Source organism: Melospiza melodia, chromosome 16 (genome assembly GCF_035770615.1).
Source record: "Melospiza melodia melodia isolate bMelMel2 chromosome 16, bMelMel2.pri, whole genome shotgun sequence".
NCBI classification, from domain to species: domain Eukaryota; kingdom Metazoa; phylum Chordata; class Aves; order Passeriformes; family Passerellidae; genus Melospiza; species Melospiza melodia.
The window spans coordinates 14,634,020-14,647,755 of NC_086209.1; the positions used below are offsets into that span (position 1 = coordinate 14,634,020).

Here is a 13,736-nt window from a genome sequence, read left to right on the forward strand (position 1 = left end):
GGCAGGGACAGAGGGTCTCCATGTGCTGTGTGTCCCTGTCAGCCAAGAAGGGCAGGAGGGAGAGAGGGAGGGGGGTGTGAGCCCGTACCCTGCGTGCTTGGCAGGCTCTGGAGGAGCTCCTAATGGAAACCAGGCTTCTCCAGAGCAACACAACTCCACTCCCACACGTAGAGAGCCTTGGCTGAACATTGGCTCCTGACAGAGCTCCTGTGTGCATGCACAGGGCAGCATCGCTGCTGCTGCAGCACTGCCACAGCCCTGGGGTGTGAGTGGGACACAGCACAGGGATCAGTGACTGCTGGCACTGTGGGACAGCCCTGGGGTGTGACAGGGACACAGCACAGGGCTCACTGACTGCTGGCACTGTGGGACACAGCACAGGGATCAGTGACTGCTGGCACTGTGGGACACAGCACAGGGCTCACTGACTGCTGGCACTGTGGGACAGCTCTGGGGTGTGACAGGGACACAGCACAGGGATCAGGGACTGCTCTCACTGTGGGACAGCCCTGGGGTGTGACAGCGACACAGCACAGGGCTGATTGACCACTGGCACCATGGGAACAGAGGATGTCCCCACTCGGGGTCTGTGTCCCTGCAGGGCCCAGCACCAGACCCTGAGGCAGAGAATCGGTGTCAGTGCTCAAACACACTCGGTGGGATGTTGCCCCTTCCCTCGGTGGCACCCAAATGGCAGTGGTGACTGGTGACACCCCATCAGGCAGGACAGGGGGGCTGGGGAGAAAGGAACAAGCCATGGCCACAGGAAAGAGGCTTGACCACAGGAAGGAGCCAGCAGGAAAAGATTTGCTGTGGAAAAGCAGGGCTCCATCCCACGCTAGGAGAGATAACTCTGTGTTCTCCCTTGTTTCAACTGTTGGAAATGTTTCCCCACCAATACAAACACTCATTTGCCAAAGGCTGCTGCTCTGCACCCCCAGAGCCTGGCAGGAGGCAGAGGCAGCTGCAGGGCCTGTCCTGCTCCCCCAGCACCAGAACCAAGGAACAGTGCCATGCTCCAAGCTGGAATATCCCTGTGAACAGCACTGCCCCACAGACCCTGCCTGCTCAGCCTGTTTCCATGGAAACACACCAAAATGAATTTCATCAGGAGTCCTCAAGGACTCCTCTCCCTTCCAGCCCCAGGAAGCAATGCCAAATATCACCATTTGTGGTTACAATAATTTACTCTCCTAGTCAAAGTGAAGTTCCATCCCTGCACAGAGTGGTCCCAGCCAGGCTGTAGGGCAGGAGTGGGGGGCAGCAGTGCCAGCCATGCCAGCCTCAGGAGGCACACACAGAGCTCAGGGCTGTATTTATGTGTGGACAAACACACCTCCAGAGCCAGCAGCTCTTGCTCAGTAAGGACCTATGATTCTCACTTCAAACTTTGACAGCAACCACAGGTAACCAAAAACCACAAACCAAAAAGTGCTGCTACCGCAGCAAAAACCACAGGTCTCTGACAAAACACAAACAGAGCCCCAAACCAGGCTGTGCTGCTGCTTTTTCCTCCAATGCTTAGAATTCAAACCAGAAGGAAACCATCACCACAGAAAAGAACCCTGGGGGAACAGGGTGAGCAGACACAGGCAGAGAATGGGGCACGGAGGTGCTGCTGAGGGTCTGCAGTGCTCGAGGTGCCACAGGTGCACAGCCTTAATTAGTCTGACTAATTGCAACCCAGGTCACAGTCTGTGTGACTGCCATGGTCCTCTGTTCCCAAGAGAGGAAACCATGCCCCTGAGCACACAGAAATGGAAGTGGCTGTGACAACCAAGCAGTGACAGCTACGGGGACCAGCAGGATCCTGAGCCAGGACAGGAGGGCCCTGCCTGGGCTGCCTCACTGAACACCACAGGGACACAACTGGACATTGGGTGTGACACAGGGGCAAAAAACAGCCTGATTTCTAGAAATAAACACTTGGAAAACCAACAGAACATCTCCAACTGTGCAGGAGAGTGGGTGTGGAGGGTACACATCACATTGGCCAGGGCCAGGCAGCCAGCACCCTCACCCCTGTTATCCACACCCCAATAGCCCTTGTTTAGATGACACTGTGCAGCAGCTGGAATACAGCACCACTCTGCTTCCTAGGAAACAGCCAGGTGGGAACTGCTGCTCCTCCAGAGGCTCAGGGCCAGAGCAAGCCCTGGGTTCAGCAGCCCTTTGGCTAATCCTCATCACATGCTGCTCCCAGGGAGCAAATTAAGGAAGAAAAAACAAAATAAAAATACCACCCCTCTACTCATCATCTTTGCAATCATTGGCCATGACACTTTCAGTGCAAAGGCAGTCCTGAGTTTAATCTGATCCAGCTGAGCAGTGATGGGGCTGCAGCACCCCTGCCCCGCTCCTAGGAAAGGACAGGATGTCCCAGCCCACACTGGAAGGTTGGAAGTGACTTTCACTGCTCTCCCTGCCCACACCTGCACATGGACAGCTCAGGGAAGAGCAGCCAACAGGGATTTCCATGGGGAAAAAGGCAATTCCTGAGGTTCTGCATGTGCCCAACCCACAGAGTGCAGTGCCAGGGTAATTCAGTCACAGCTTCAGCTCTGAATAAAACCCATAAGGAATCAACAGGGAAAACACAACGTGAGTTTGATTGTGGCAGTGCAAATAACCTGAGCAATGCTAAGCAGGAGCTCCATCTTGCATTTTGCTTTCTTATTCTCCAGCTTGAAAACAGAACTATCAAAGCTGGCCACACACACTCTCCTTTCAAATAAGCAAACAAAAGAATATAAAATTCACTCTGCCCTTAAACAAGGGCATTTTAAGACATGAAAATTTTCAGATTGGGATCTCACCCCTGGAAATCCATTTTTGTCAGGGAAAGGTTGCAAGACCCTGACACACAGCAGCTGAGGACACACCTACATCTCCTACCAATGGTCCCTATGGGTGATTTTCTCCTCCCTGGTGGAGAGCTGTGCACAGCATACATACAGCCTGAGAAATTCCACTTTTCCCAGCATGCAGAGAGATGGCTGTGATTCCTAAGGAGACAATAATGTGCCCATTGTTACCAACTCCTGCCAAAGAATTCCCCATGGGGAGCTGCATCACTAAGGAGAGGGAACTGATCACCATCACCACCCTGGGGAGGAGGTTCTGGACACAGTACCCAACCCACTGCTCCTGGGGAATTCTCTGTCCTTGCAGCAGAGCTTTAGGAGCCAGCACACAAAGAAAGTGGCTAAGGGGCCAGACTCTGCTCCAAGGTGTTGGATTTACACTGCATGAAGCCCCCAGTCTCTGTCCCACAAAAACACCTCAGCCTGGAAAGCCATGAGCTACCCCCAAGCCCAGATGTGCCATCAGGATCAGGAGCAATGAGCCCTGACTCATGGAACACTCCCAAATACTCCACAGCTGCTCAAACACAGAAACATGTTCATTTGCTCAGATGAGGATACAAATATAACCTTCCAGTTAGCCTCTAGGTAGTCCCAAATCCACAGGATCCTGCAAGGACTGCAGCCCAGAGGGGAGATGCTCACCACCAGGGATCACAGAGTGGCCCAGGACAGGCAGTGCCTGGCACTGACCCAGGCCAAGCCGTCCCCTGCAGGCTCTGTGGGGACTCAGAAATCCTGACACATTGGACAAAGGCCATTTTTCCCACACTGACACGGGTTTTCCACTTGCCAGGAGTAAGTGGCTAGCGTGAAGTGCTAAAAATAACTTGCTATATTTAGCAGTGCTTAACAAATCTCTTGTGAAGGAATTGAGTGGATGTCTCACACTGTCACACATTTACCTCTCCTAATCAGCCCCTCATTGACTGAGTTGTTCATAAGCTGCTGCTTCCCTTTCACAGCCAGTCCAGCCCAGGCTCCAGGCATTAGAGCAGGGCTGTGCTCCCAGTTAAAGGACATTTCTCAGTATCTCTCCCTGACCAGTGACCTTTTGCTCTGCTAGTTGGCTACCTGCCCTCTGGACCATCACCTCCACTCACACATCCCCCTCCCAACCCTCCACAATTTCTGTTTCCTGTCCTAAACTTCAATCTTTTATTATGAATTATTCTCCTTGCCCAGCCAGCCTTGTGGGAAGTGCCCAAACGAGCTTGACAGGCTTATTTTCTTATTTACTGTTAAATTAAATACCCAAGGAGCCAGACAGCAAGGGTTCACACTCATCACACAATTCTCACGCCTGCTTTATCTCCCTCATTGCCTGAAGGAGAGCGGCTCTGCAGAACCTGCCATGCTCCAGATGAGCTGGCAAAGGTTATGAGGCTGCACCTCAAAGCTCAAGGCAGTTAAACACACACAGGGGCTCTCCTGCATGCCTGGAGCACAAGGAGACCATGGGTCTCCTCACCAACAGCTTGGAAGTTTGGCAACATATCAGCCCAAAATCCCAATCAAACACAAAGCAACCAAGCAAGACTGGAAGGACAACAAAGTTTTGGGGTATATTGGTCTGTTTTGGGGAAAATTGGGAGGGAGTGATGTGAGATACAGCTTCTGGGAGAAGGATGCACTCTCACCCTCCCTGGGGTTAAATTATTCAGCATCTTCTTCCCAAGACCTCCACAGTGACAGATCCATTGATCAGGAAGAGAATCATGCAGCAGAGCCACACTTCAAAGCAAAGACATGGAGCACAGCATTCTCCCAGTGACACTCACTGGCTTGTACTGCTTTCCTAGAGAGCACCACTTCAGCCTGTACATTTAATATTTTTATAAGAGACAGTGTGCTGGATGATTTTTTTTTCACGATTTTTGCTTCTGCAACACAAGGGCAGCACAGGATGCTGCAGCACAGCCTGCTGCCTGGCCCAGCTCAGCCCTGCTCTCCCCACAGCAGCAAAATTCCTGCTGGCATCAGCACTTCCCTTAGTGCTCCTCAGGATGAGCCATGGGTAAAGCTGCACTTTGGAAGCCTGAACTTCTCAGAGATTAGTTTTTTCCCCTTTGTCATTTTGCTGGCCTTTCAAATCAACCTTGCAGCCCTGCAAAGCTGGAGGAGTTGCTTCAGCAAAACTGGGAAGAGACACAAGGCAGCCAGCCCAGAACACGTGGCCAACTGAAATGGGAGTTAAGAAAAGATGAGCTGCCTTAGAAATCAGCAAAAGTGGTGAAATGCACAGTAAGAAATAGTGCAACTCCTGGGGTTGCAGAGGCAGAGAAGAGTCACAAAACGCTGCCACAGTTCTTGGTTCACCACAGACCAAGCCCAACCAGGGTTGCTGCCACACCTGCAGGAATTTCAGACCAGCTGGTGTCCCAATCCAGTCTCAGCACAGCAGGAATTGCTCAGCACTGCCCTGGGGCACAATGAACCTGGGTGCAGGAGGGACAGCCCAGCTGGGGGACAGTGCCGGCTCTGTGGGCACCAGAGCTGCTGCTGGAAGTGGTGGCAGCTCCTGAGCTGGGCAGTCAGCAGCTCCCAAACCCTGCACAGGACGCTCCAAGGGTGGCAGCACCCTCAGCCTTCCTGAGAACTCCCAGCACAGAGGCTGCTGGGTGCAGCAGGGATGGCCAGGTGAGCGCTGGGTGGGGATGGTGCTGCCAGGAGAGCCCTGGGGATGGCAGTGCCAGGTGAGCTGTGGCTGAGGGTGACACTTTGGGGCTGGAAGCCAAGCAGGCAGCCAGCTGGAAGCAGGGTGAGGCTGGCAGGTGGCTCTGGCTGCTGCACCTATTTATACACCTGATGTGGGACATCACTGTCCCACAGAAGGCAGTCACCACCTTCAGAGTGCCAGCCTGGGGACAGTGCTCAGGCTGGGGAACGAAGAACAGGCTCTTTGAAAAATAAAAACAAAAATACACGAAGCTGAGCCATGGAAAACAAATGGATTTTGCCCTCCCTTGGGAGGAGTGAGCTGTCAGGGAGGGGCAGCAGCTGCTTTCCCAGGGGCATCAGGAGAGCAGCAGGGATCCCTGCAGTTCTCCAGGCTGTCACTATGATATTTTCTGAAAAATCCTTTGCTAGGATTTTTCTCTTGAGAAGCTTCAGAAGAAAAGAAAAACAATATTTATCTGCTGCTATGGAATGCAACAGGTGAATCTTTGATTGGTTTATGTTGGTTGTTTCTAATTAATGGCTGATCACAGTTAGCTGGCTCGGGCTCTCTGAGAGCCACAAGCTTTTGTTATTAATTGTATTCTATTCTTTGCTAGCTTTCTAGTGAAAACTTTAATTCTATTCTTTTAGTATAGTTTTAATATATAATTTTAATATATATATAATTTAATATCTAGATAATTTTAATAGTTTTAATATATAATTTTATTAATGCAAATATTAATATATTGATATATTGATGTATTCATACATATCATAAAATAATAAATCAGCCTTCTGAAACATGGAGTCGAGATTCTCGTCCCTTCCCTCGTCCTGGGACCCCTGTGAACACGGCCACACCACCCAGAGCTCCCCGAGCAGGCTCCTGGCACGGAGCTCTGGCTGAGCTGCACACAGGGTGTGCTCCAAATCCGCGGCTCCCGCTGCTGCACAGGACGGACACGGGGAAAACAAACATGAAAACAAGGGACTGTTATCCGGGGCAGAGCAGAGCGATCCCCACGGAGCCGTCCCATGATCCGCATGTCCCTGCAGCCCCCCTGCGCGGGCAGGGCAGGCTCCGGCGGGCGCTCGCTCCAAGCCCCGATGATTTCAGAGTTTCCCTCGATAAGGGCGCAGCGGGGCTGGGCAGGGGCCAGCTGAGTCACACAGCACAGCCGGGGAGGGAGAGATCCCTGAGCCACCAGGGCGGCTCAGCAGCGATTCGGGGCGGGGAGGGACCGCATCCCTCTGGATCCAGGCTGGGAATGTGCATCCCCCTGGATCCAGGCTGGGAATGCACATCCCCCTGGATCCAGGCTGGGAATGTGCATCCCTCCGGATCAGGCTGGGAATGTGCATCCCTCTGGATCCAGCACAGGAACGTGCATCCCTCTGGATCCCCGTACAGGAATTTGCATCCCTCCGGATCAGGCTGGGAATGTGCATCCCTCTGGATCCCCGTACAGGAATTTGCATCCCTCCGGATCCAGCTGGGAATGCACATCCCTCTGGATCCAGGCTGGGAATGCGCATCCCTCCGGATCAGGCTGGGAATGTGGATCCCTCTGGATCCAGGCTGGGAATGTGCATCCCTCTGGATCCAGCTGGGAATGTGCATCCCTCCTGATCCAGGCTGGGAATGTGCATCCCTCCGGATCCAGGCTGGGAATGTGCATCCCTCTGGATCCAGCTGGGAATGTGCATCCCTCCAGATCCAGGCTGGGAATGTGCATCCCTCCTGATCCAGGCTGGAAATGTGCATCCCTCTGGATCCAGCACAGGAATGTGCATCCCTCCAGATCCAGGTGGGAGTGTGCATCCCTCTGGATCCCCGTACAGGAATGTGCTTCCCTCTGGATCCAGGCTAGGAGATGATGCCTGCCTGTCCTGCACCAGCTGGCACCTCCTGGGAGGCTCCTTGGCACCATCAACCTGACCTGCACACTTAGGGGGGCTTTGCCAAGAGCTACCCCCACTCTGGGCACTTCTGCAAGGACTTGGGGGTTTGGATTTGTGTTTCCACATCAAAGGGTCCCCTGATGCTCTGCAAGTCACCACTTCATCCTTGAAGTGTCCACAAGTGTCCACAAGTGTCCCTTGTTCTCCATTCTCACAGCTACAAGGTTTAGTAACATTAATATATCTATTTTTGTTTTAAACATCTCCAGGCTCTTCAAAATCAGGCTTGGCTGGGGGAACAGGCTAAAAAGGAGCAAGAGCAGACTGAGAGAGCAACTGACTCCTGGGCTGTACTTGTATTTATAGACTTTATCTCAGGCTATTCTGCTGCTCTTATCATCACTTGAACAACTCATGACCACACGTTCACCTGCACGGAGAATTGGGTGACAGGAAAGGACAAGGGGCACAGAGACCATGTCTGAATGTGCCCCAGGAGAAAACAGCCTGGCCTGGGATCACTGCTCCCATGCAGCAGCTGTGAGACACAACACAGGCCAGCGTGGACAATGCACAGAACAGAAACAACAAGGTTCCAGAAGCTTTCTCATTCACACGTGTCAGATCCTCAGACAGAAGCTTTATGTGTTTGGAAGACTCATTTAATGCTGAGTAAGGAAAAATAACTGCTGCCTCCTGAACTTCTCCAGCAGTTCCAAAGCTGCTGCATTTTGGTGCTCAGTATCTGTAAATAGTGCTGACTGCTCACCAGAGTTTTTTTCCATGAACTCACAGTTCTCCAAACCTGTGTTCCTACCAGGCAGAGCCTCACAGCCCTCACAGCAGCACCTGCCCCTCTGTCCCTGGAGAATGGCCCAAGCTGGCACTGCAGGCTCTCCCTGCAGCCCAGATCCATGGCTGGGCAGCGAGGGATCAGTGCCAGAGCCAGGATGCAGCATGGCCAGGACGTGCCACAGGTGTCTGGCAGAACAGAGCTGGCACAGCACTGTCACCCCACAGAGCCAGGCTGGCACCCAGCAGGACAGAAAAGCCTGGGGGCAAGCATGGGATGCCACATCTGTAGTTATCAATGTGCCATCAACAGCATTAGGAATAAAATATTCCAACAATACCTCAAGGAAAAAGCCAGAAAAGCTGAGTCCTCAAACAGTGACTCAAGAGGAAACTCTTAGGTCAGCAGCAGTGCTGCTGTGAGCCGTGGGCTGTGAGACACACAGAACATGGATAACACCCACATCCTCCCAGGGAAGGAGCCAGAAAAGCCAGTAGAAGATGGATGAAAAGCTCCCTGCATGCCTCATGTGCAGCACAAGGAAAAATATCCTTAAACACATGAAAATGATTTTGCCTTTTGTCCGGGCCCCTGTGCTGCTGCAGGCAGGCGAGTCCTCGGGAAGCATATCTGGGCTGGAAAAAAACATCACAAAATATTGCACATTGGTTTGTTTAAGCTGGAATAAAGCTGGCCCAGAGCCCTCCCACCAGCCCCTGAGCTGGCAGGGACAGGGCAGGCTTGGTGCTGCTGCCAGCCACCCCTGCCCTGGGCTTCCCAAAACAAACCCAGCCCTGGGCACATTTGGGCATGGATGGAGCAGCTGGAACCAGCAGGAGCCAGGAGGGAGGCTCAGGAGCTCAGGACTGCAGCAGGGAGGGAGCAAGGGACAAGGAGCCAGGCCTGGGGACATCATGGCATAGCCAAACCATCCTCAGCCACGGGCAAAGCAAACCCAACAGGGACAACCTGCCCAGCCAGGGAGCTGCTCCAGAAGAAGCAAAACCCAGCAAACACCTCCCTGAGCCCCAGAACACAGGGTGGGATCTGCCTCCCAGCTGAATCTGGTAGAGCCTGTGCTGGCCCCTCACTGCTCCTGCCTGCACTGAGGATCAGCTCTGGCGCTGGGGGTGAGTTGGCTTTTGGGAGGGTTTTTGTTCTTTTTTCTGCTATTGTGTTTTAGTGCCTGGTTAAAGCCTGTCTGGTTTAGATTTGCACCAACTGAGGCCCCAGTGCTGTGCTCAGAGCTGGGAGCCCAGGAGCAGGAGCTGCTCCATCAGCAGCTGCAGAGATGCCCTGTGCCCAGCTGAGCTGAGGGTGCTGCAGAGATCCCCTGTGCCCAGCTGAGCTGAGGGTGCTGCAGAGATGCCCTGTGCCCAGCTGAGCTGAGGGTGCTGCAGAGATGCCCTGTGCCCAGCTGAGCTGAGGGTGCTGCAGGGTGCAGAGGCTCCAGGGAGAGCTGGGCTCTGGCTATGGGTGTGATTTAACACAGAGCTGGGAAGTCAGGAGACAATTGTACAAGTTACCAGCTGTAACTGGTGCCCTTACTGGCTGAAATCCCCACTGGGGATGGGGAAGACCAGCAAGGAGCCAAGAAGGGATCACATTATTGCTGGAGGAGAGTGATGTGTTTTCCAGCAGGTCATTTCCCCCTGCTCCTCACTGTCTCATGCTCAGCTGTCTTTGTGGGACAGGACATTGTCACTGCAGCTGTGCCTCCCAGCAAAGCTGATGCTTGCCTGGAGAGCTGCAGCCTCTCCTGTGTGGGGTAGGCTCCTTCCTCTTCCCCATTTTCGAGAGGAGCTTTAGGGTTGTTTGGACAGTCCCCAGGATCTGGCTGTGATGTGCTGCAGGAACAGATTCCATTGCCCCACAGCCTTCCCATGAACCAGGACATGGGGCTCTGGGCAGACAGGCCACTCTGGGTGCCTTCAATCCCATTAAAATAACCTGTTCCAATGCTTCAGTCCCATTAAAATAACCTGTTCCAATGCTTCAGTCCCATTAAAATAACCTGTTTCAATGCCACGCTGCTTCCCACACATCACAGCATCAAACCCCCAGGCACCACATCCAACAAGAGCACAGAAACCTGTCCAGAACAGGTCTGCCATGCTGGGGGACACCAGAGTTCCCTGAGGGGACAGGCCAGTTCCCACATACAGCACTGAAGATCTGCAGGGGTGGTGATGATGATGATGATGATGATGATGGAGGGACCTTTCCTGGGTGTCCAAGGAACCCCATTTCTGGAGAAAAGCTCACACAGTCCCTACACATTCTTTGTCACTCCATCCTTCAGGATGAAGCGCTCAGAGTACCTGGGGAGGCTGGGAAGTGCCACCACAGTCCCAGGCACTCTGCAGAGCTCCAGGCTGGACAGAAATCAAGTGCAAAACCACAAACACAACATTTGCATGAGAGCTCACAGCTCTTCAAGCTTCAAAGTACAATTTTCACCATCACAGCACTCACAGGTACTGATGAGAAAAGCCTCCATCTGACATTTCTCCAGCTCCATTTGATATTTAATTGGGAGAGAAGATCAAAGACCAGGGGAAATAGGTGGTTTTGCATTATCATACACACAGCTGAGCACAGTGAGCAGGAGAGATTAAAGCACAGAAATAAACTGCAGTACAGCAGCCATTCTTACAGCCACGGTGATGCCATGGAGCCACAACTTCTGACAACCCAGTGCCCTGAGCAAGCTCCTATGTCTCACCATGGCCATGGGGAGCTCTGGGCAGGGACAAGCTGCTGCTGGAGCTGAATCCCCAGGGCCCACAGCAGGTCCTGATCCTGGCCAGCACAAGGGGATGGGACAGACAGACACCTCCCAGAACCTCTCCCTGCCTGACCAGGGACAGGCCACGGTGGTCTCAGCACTGCCAGTACAACGTGTGGGACCAGCATTGTCACTTGGCACTGCCACTGACTCGCCACACTGCTGGCACAGGAAACAAGGGATGCAGCCAACTTTACAGCAAAAATAATTTCCATTTCTGACTAAATGCATTATTTTCTATTATTGGCTTTCACACCCAAGAATGTTACAAATGAACAATATTATCCTCTGCTTTAGTAATTTAATTCCCCACTTGGCAATACTGAGTACTTTGTCCCCTTGTGGTGTCCTGTGTATTTGTGACAACTCAGCTGCTGAGGGGTGTCAGTACCACACTCAAAGGCAGCACTGGTGGGGCTGTGGCTGCAGGATGACCCTCCCCAGGACATGGCGGGCTGCAGGCCCCTGGAAGAACTTCACCCCTGGAATTTTATTTGCTCCAGCTGGTGACACAGTTAGGTGGAGGGAATGGAACCAGTTTCCCTTAATCCATGAAAGATCAAATGAATTTAAAGCCCCCTAAAGAGCCCCCCTCATTCAGGTAACCTGGTCTTGAACACTTCCAGGGATGGGGCAGCCACAGCTTCTCTGGGCAACCTCTGCCAGGGCTCACAGGGAAGAATTTCTCCCCATTATCCCATTAACTCTGCTCTCTTTCAGTGGGAAGCCATTCCCTGCTGTCCTGTCACTCCATTCCTTGTCCAAAGTCCCTCCCCACCTTTGTTGCAGGCCCCTTCAGGTACTTCACCCTCTCTCCTCGTTGGATCTCACTCTCCTGATGGCAGCACCACCACTTTAGCATCCCAACAGCTGAGGGCACCTCGTTCCCACCCTGTCAGGGGGCACAGAGGGGCTGCCAGCCGTGGCTGTGTCCCAGTGGACACTGGGATCTGCCAGCTGGCCGTGGTGAGGCCATGCCCAGTGAGTACCCCACATACCCACAGCTCCACATGGGTAGGATCCAGAGATATATCAATTTTTTAAAGTTATCTGTTAACTAAACACAGGGAGCTGATGGAAGCCCAGGCAAGACTGGCCACAGCACCTCCCTGGCAGCTTGCTGGATCAGCTACAAAAACACCCCACAGCATTTCAGGCAAAAAATCCTCATGCCTGGGGGTTCTCAGTGCTGTCTGGGTGTGCTCTGCTCTCTTCTGCTTCTGCCCTTCCTCCCTGGCCAGTCTCCCTGGGCCGGTTCTGCTGACCCAGCGAAATCCCTCACATCCCTGTGCACTACAAACACTGAAAAGGGAAATGGTTTTGAACAAAGTGATGAAGAACAGCATTTCCATTAGCAAGCATGTTTGTTTTAATCCCTCTGATTTCCATTTTGCTGGGGGTTTTTCTTTGCCCTGGACTGTGCAGAGATTTGAGTTTTTGTACCCACGTTAGGTCTCACAGCCCCGTGACGTCGGCAGTTTCAGTCACACCAGCTTTTGTCTCTGCTGCTTCCAGATGGGCAAACACGGGCTATTCCAGCCACAGCCTCGATAACAAGGAAGCTCTGAATTATTCTGAACAAAAGGGCAGCAGCTAAACCTATTAACACCAACTGAAACCAACCAGCTGGCAGGAAAACCGCGTGTGACCAGCGTGGATTGTCTGCGTCCCTGCACTGCCCCCATGGATGCTCTGCTGGCCTGGATAACAGCATGGACAACAGCAGAGAATCATGGAATCATCTGGACTGGAAAATTTAAGATCATGGAGGCCAGGGAGACGACACGGGGAAGGTGTGTATGAAGGTGGATCCAGCTGTGGGGAAGGAAAACAAACCTAAGCAGTCAGGACAGTGTCAAACACGTGGGACTCGGCGGTTTCAGGTGACACAACCTGGCCCAGGTGCTCTGCTCATCTGTCAGCACTTCTGAACAGGCGACTCCCGCAAAGTCAACACTGAGATCGGCATTCATTGGGAAAAATGCTCACCGCGGTTCGCAGGATGACAGAGCGCCGACAACAATGGGAGGATTTCCAGCAGGGCCCTTCTCATTCACGGGGGTCCCGCAGGGTGTCGGGATGGCCGGGACGGACCCGCCCCGCTCTCCCCGCTCCGGGGATGCGGGATAACGGAGCGGCTTCCCCGAGCGGGGATCACCGGCCCTACACCAGCCCATCCACGGCAAGGCTCGGCCGGGGTCAGCCCGCGGCACGGGGGATCCGGCCCGGCCCGGCCCGGCCCTGCCTGGGGACGGCGGCGTGGCCCCGGGGGTGGCACTGCGGGGACAGGGACACGCCGGGGGTGGGAAGGGCAGGGCAGCCCTGCCCGGAGTGATGCAGGGCACGGCCCAAAGGAACTCCAGCCGGAGCCGCGGGCAATGCCCAGGGAACGGGACACCCCGAGCCCTGCCCAGGGAACGGGACACCCCGAGCCCTGCCCCGACCCCCGCCCGTCCCGCTCACCGCGGATGGCGGCGATGAGCGCGTTGCCGTCCTTGATCACCTCCTTGATGAACTTGTTGGTGCGCTCCAGCTCCTGCTCGTAGCACTTGAGGCGCTCTCGGAAGTCGGGGCTGTCCAGGTAGCAGTCGCTGAACTCCAGCGGCGGGTGCCCCATGGCCGCGCCTCGGCCCGGCTCCGCCGCGCTGCGCCTACCGAGCGCTGCCGCTGCCGCCGCCCCGGGCGCCCCGCGCCGCCGGCATCCCGCGGGCCCGCCCCGCCCGCC

The 13,736-nt window shown here is 54.0% G+C and overlaps 1 protein-coding gene across 2 annotated transcripts in view; it reads right to left on the minus strand.

Annotated features, from left to right (window-relative positions):
• Nucleotides 1–13,676, minus strand: part of OPHN1 (oligophrenin 1) — a 52,167-nt gene extending 38,491 nt beyond the window's left edge. For both annotated transcript variants that reach the window (XM_063170754.1, XM_063170753.1), the window contains exon 1: nucleotides 13,475–13,676. In XM_063170754.1, coding sequence (XP_063026824.1) covers nucleotides 13,475–13,628 — 154 coding nt within the window. In that variant the 5' untranslated portion in view covers nucleotides 13,629–13,676. The remainder of the gene's footprint in view (nucleotides 1–13,474) is intronic.
• Between the last annotated feature and the right edge of the window lie 60 nt (nucleotides 13,677–13,736).